Source organism: Urtica dioica, chromosome 4, assembly GCF_054948205.1.
Source record: "Urtica dioica subsp. dioica isolate 48M chromosome 4, U.dioica_male_clone48M_v1_H2, whole genome shotgun sequence".
Taxonomy (NCBI): domain Eukaryota; kingdom Viridiplantae; phylum Streptophyta; class Magnoliopsida; order Rosales; family Urticaceae; genus Urtica; species Urtica dioica.
The window spans coordinates 13570795-13576284 of record NC_142759.1 but is presented as its reverse complement, the minus strand read 5'-3'; the positions used below and the strand labels follow the sequence as shown (position 1 = coordinate 13576284).

Below are 5490 nucleotides of genomic sequence, written 5' to 3'. Positions count from 1 at the left end.
ATTAAATAATAACTCCATTCATTAATTGTTATATATAAATCCATCCCTAGAAATATAGGCGAAACAAGAAACGAAAATTAAGAGCAGAGCATGCTCTTTATTCCATACTAAACTGTAAACGTCGAGAGCGTCACATACAACATTGTAAGCGTTTTCCCTGTACATGAATTTTTCTTTCTTTTTCCCCAACCAAAATACACTGCAAAAATCACAACGGCAACAACAAAAATTCCAGATATTTACACGTTGACAAAAGACCTCTCAATAACGCATTAATAATCACAAAAACAAAAGAGCCTACTGACAAAGACCCCAGTTCTTATATATAGAAGATAGCCAACTTCAAAAATAGTGAGAAAAAAAAAAAAAAATATATATATATATATATATATATATATATATTATATATATCTACTTGACCCCCTATTTGATTGCATAAGAGCGAGTACAAACTGACTCCAAGGCCTCGGTGAAAAGCGAAGAGAAGCTGGTGAGCGCTTGAAAAACCCCGGGCAAGCCGGTCTGGAGATTGTTGAGAGTCATGGCTCTGGTGACCTCGACGGCCTTGGAGTGCCTGACCATCTCGTCCTCGACCCGCCTCTGACACGACGCGAGGTCGGTCTTCTTCTCGGCCAGCGGGTCCCGCGCGTCCAGCGCCGTCCCGTGCTCGGGCACCCCGATCCCGACCATCGAGTACGACTGGTAGAACTTCCTCTCGATGCTCCGTATCGACGATGCCTTCTTCTCGAGCTCCTTCGACGCGGACTCGGACCGCTTCTTCATCTTCATCTCCTCGGCCTGCTTGGCCGAGATGACGTGGACCACGTTGATGAAGCTCTTGATCGCCTCCGACGCCACCGTGTCCGGGACCCGCTCCAGCGCCAGCTTCCACTCGTCGCAGAACATGAAGACGTCGTTGGAAGTGTTGACGTTGTTGTTGTTGTCGACGTTGTCGTTGTCGACGGGGATGAGGGTCAGCTTGAACCACCCGTGGACGGACCGCACGAAGTCTCGCTGGAACTTTATCGATCGGCAGAAGCTCGAGTGCCACGCGGACACGGCCGACTCGAGGTCTCGGGTCGCTTGCCTGTGGAGCTCCGAGGTTGACTCGCCTTTCGCGGATCGGTTCACGAGGCCGCGGACTTGTTGGACGATGTTGTTTTGGAACTCGTGGTATTGGTGCATCGATCTCCACATGTACATGAACCTGCCGTTTTGATCCATTTGCATCACAACTGTTAGAGCACCGATGATGGTAAAGCAGTAGAAAAACAAAACGCAGATGTAAAAGTGACAGAATACATGACTGACCAAGCTCATTCAAAGCATCTCTCTTACGGAACTTATGCAGCTCAGAAATGTATTCAGATATGTTATGTTGACATCACTTTGCAATCACGTTATAATCGATGTATCATTGTCTCATCATTAAAATTGTTTGTTACCTCTCCTTGCAATTCTACGCTAAGTATAGAGGACTGTTGGCAGTAATAGTGATGAATGGATGAACCCACTGGTGGATCAAAGAAAATAAAATAAAATAAGATTTGGTAGTTTGTCTGTGAACATAATAACTCTACGCAATCAGAGAGTTCAGAGCAATCTGGGAATATATTATTATGGCTTTAGGATCATCATCACAACACAACTAATACCATTTGATTTGATGATAATATGAGTAACTGAGAAGAAGAATAATCGTCGCAGACCATTGATGATTATGTAATTATGTGCATGATCAAATGAGAAATAGTGGGCCACGTTGGAAATTATATTAAATGAACCAAAACCCACACACAATAGCTTAGGGACCAAGATAGATCTGAAGATGAGGCAGATTTGGGGCCATCATTATAGAATTAACAATGAGCCTGTACAACGAGGCACATGTGGCTCCAGAGTGGATGAACCAAGCAAGTGGCAAGGCATCAGTAAATAATTATTACTTCTCATCTACCAAGTCAACATTATATACTAGTAATATTCTAGTTGTTGCATGTTTTGAACGAGCGGTATATATCAAGCGCAAGAGAGAGAAATAAAAACAAAAACAAAAAAACGACCAACAACTACCAATGTGCATAACTACTCTATTAAGAGGGTAGTTGACATATTTCAGTTCAATTGCTAGATCACTCTAAAGGTGAACCGAACTTAATGCCAATACTTACAGCTCTGTGTTTTGAGTTTTTAGTATTGAAATGGTATGGACATGGAAAATTGGGTGATTGGAACAACTCAGAGCTGTCTTTCTGACCAAGGCAATTAGTGCCATCAATGTTGGAGTCGAGTTTTAAGGCCAATCATTTATTTTTTACTCCGAATGTTGAAAACTTTGGAGAAGATAAAGGGCGGTTAAAGGACAACTTTACCTCTTTTTAACAGTCTACTGATAGACCAAAAATAAATAAATAAATAAATAACCATTAATGACACAACACCCTATAGTTCCATTGTTACACAGAGTATATTCAGCAGTCTAAATTTCAAGATGGTAAAAATGCCTCAAGTCCTAACATTATTCTGTTCTTACTTCTTAGACCAAGACAGTTTAAATAAGCAATTTTGAAGCGAGACTAACCCGTGACAGAGCTCGACGAGCTGAGGAACAAGATCAGTGTCTCGTAGGCCGACAATGGAAGTGGAGGTTCCAGACACTGCCTGAGAAGTGACGATGATCAGAGATTGCAGTCTCGTAATGGCAGCTTTGGTCTTGTCTAACTTGGCCTCATCCTCGCCCTTGTACTCCTGGTTCTGTAGCGATGATAACTTCTTTTCATGCTCAATCTTCACGCCTTCCCTCGCCTGCGAATAAGAAGATAGAAAATCATTCAGAGACAAAAAAAAAAAATATAAACCCCACAAGAGCAATGGCAAAGAAATCCAGATTTCACACACCAACAGAAGCACAAAGAATTCACAAAGCTAGTTCAATCCACAATCGAGATCAAGATCGTGATATAACTTCACACCAGCCAAGTAAGGTCATATCGGTCATTGAAAAGCACAAGGAAACGACAAGAGAAAATATCAGTGATGTACAACCCAGATTGAGAGGACAGGCCTGTGGGGCTCACCAGTTGTCTACTTTGTCAAAGGCTCAGTTTACTCTTTTCATACTAATCTCACTAATCCAAGTACAATCACCGGTGTTAATGGTAACTCAATGAAAATGAAAAACAGAGCAAGCAATGAGAATGGTGATGGTAAAAGTGACCTTGACTTCCTGGTAGAGCTTCTTCTCCCATGCCAAGAGGCGGTCGAGAGTGGAGCAGAGGCTCTTGGGGCCGCCGGGCTGGTCGAGAGTGGCGGCGTCGAGGCGGTACCTCACTGCCAGCGGCGGCTTCGACGTCCACGTCGAGCTCAGTGTGCTCAACACACTGCTCGAGTGATACACCGTCTCTGCAATTCCACCACAAACACTTCTATCTCAATCATTGCTTCACTCTTACAATTTATTTGATTTCATCTTTGAATTTCATGGAATCACTCACTCTTGAGCTGCCTAAAGCTGCGGTCCAGCTGAGCTCGCCCGGTCTCGAGCATTTCGGAGGCCTGATCTCCGGCGGCCGCGGCCTTCTCGAAATTCTCCTGGATCGCCTCCACGATCTCCTTCAAGTCCTTGTGCCTAACCACCATCTTCATATCCGAGATCTCGCCGTAGTAGCTCCCAGCCGATGACTCGTTTTCCGCCGCCGCTGGGAAAAACTTCGCCGGCGGTGGAGTCTTCACTTGTGCCGCCGCCGCAGAAGCAGGCGGGATCGACTCCGAGGCGCGCGTGGAGGATCCGTAGTTGGAGCCGTGACGAGAGGGGATCTCAGATCTGTCGTCCCTGTCGTCGTCCTCGTCGGAGGTTGAGGTCGTGCTGTAATGATCGTCCCACTCGCTGCACTGAACCTCCTCTCTCTCCGTCGTCTCCGTGAAACCATGCCGGTGCTTGGAATCGCGGTGGTCCGTTTTGGAAGAGCTCTTCTTGTTGAAGAAATCGTACTCCGATCTCTCCGTCTCCGTCTCCAACTCCGTCTCGGTATCCACCTCCGTCTCCTCGCCGTCGGATTTTCGGTCACCGCCGCGGCGGAGATCGGCGTCGGTATCGTCGGCGGCGGCGGCGTCGTCGCGGCGTCGGTTGAAGAATTCGGAGTCGGGAGGGGAGGGAGGGTAGAAATTCTCCCAGTTCCACATGGACGAGGCCTGCGACGGCGTGCTGGAGTACGTCGAGTTCGCCTGGAACGCCGTCGGGCCTCCGACGTAGCTCCGGGGAGTCGAGGAGCGGCTGGTGTCCGACAGGATGTGCGGGAGCTTCGGCTGCGGCTGGGCGGCCTTGCGGCGGCGCTGGTGCTGCTGGCTCCGGCGAGAGGACGGCGGCGCCGAGAGGATGTGAGGCAGCTTGGAGGAGGCGATGGTCGGAGACGGCGACGGAGAAGGAGAAGGAAAGTATTGCTGCGGCGGCGGCGGTGGATTGACCGGCTGTGGAGGAGGAGCGTGGGGGTGGAGGAAGACGGCGGGGGTTTGGTCGGAGACAGAGAGGGGCTCGAAAGCGGCGAAGGAGGTGAGGGCGGAGCCGGTGGCTCGGAGGGAGCGGCAGTACTCGGCGTGCGCGGCGGCCAGGTGGTGCCGCGCGTGGACGGCCTCTTTCATCAGCCGGCGACGCTCCTTGCACCGCCGCACTGTGTCCTCGTTGTCCAGCTTCGACGCCGCGCAACCCATTTCCTTTCCAGAGAGAGAGAGAGAGAGAGAGAGGACACTACTCTGGTCGATTTCACCAGACACACATTATAATTATTGTTATTTTTTTTTCTTTCTTTTAATGGGGTCTGCTCTCTCTTTTCCTCTTTCTCAGCTCAGGAGGAGAAGCACTGTGTGTGAACTGTGCAAATATGTGTTGGAGACTTTTTAATTTATTTTAAGTTGAACATGCCAGTGTTTAGTGTAGTAGTGTGGCTTTACTCTCTCCTTTTCTTTTTTTAATATTTAGTTCTTATTATTAATATTACATATCACATTTTAGGTTTTTAACTACGAATTACAAAAAAAAATCATTTACACAAAATAGTGTCACCGAAACTAGATTTTGGTGACGGCTTGACTATTTTCTTGAGGTGAGTGTTAGCATTAGTTGGGTGTGTTTATTTTTAGGAAAAATGGCATGAACTAGTCAATTCAAACTATGGCTTTTGCAAAATAGCCATAGTTTTATTAGGTTAGCCAAAATAGTCACCACTCTCTGCAGACCCTCGATCGCCTCGCCGCCGGGGATTCTGTCGACCGGGAGGACCATCTCGACTTCCATGCGCAGCACCGCGGGGCCCGGCCGCAGGCGGTGGTCGGCCATGTGGCGGGCGGCGGCGACTATCTCGCCGGCGAGGGAGGGCAGGAGCTCCGGCGACGAACCTTTCCAGCGAGGAAGCCCGTCTCGTCGCCGTAGCGTGACGGAGAGTCGCGAATCTCCGTCGATCTCCTCGCCTTCGTCGCCGTGAAGGAGAGTCCGAC

The 5490-nt window shown here is 48.2% G+C and overlaps 1 protein-coding gene across 1 annotated transcript; it reads right to left on the bottom strand.

Annotated features, from left to right (window-relative positions):
• LOC149400622 (bZIP domain class transcription factor (DUF630 and DUF632)) lies at nucleotides 1-5020 on the bottom strand. Its single transcript, XM_089613889.1, has 4 exons — nucleotides 3495-5020; nucleotides 3218-3402; nucleotides 2582-2805; nucleotides 1-1207 (listed from the first exon to the last, which is right to left on the bottom strand). The coding sequence occupies exons 1-4, from the start codon at nucleotides 4705-4707 to the stop codon at nucleotides 424-426; spliced, it is 2406 nt and encodes an 801-aa protein (XP_089470015.1). The 5' UTR covers nucleotides 4708-5020; the 3' UTR covers nucleotides 1-423.
• Between the last annotated feature and the right edge of the window lie 470 nt (nucleotides 5021-5490).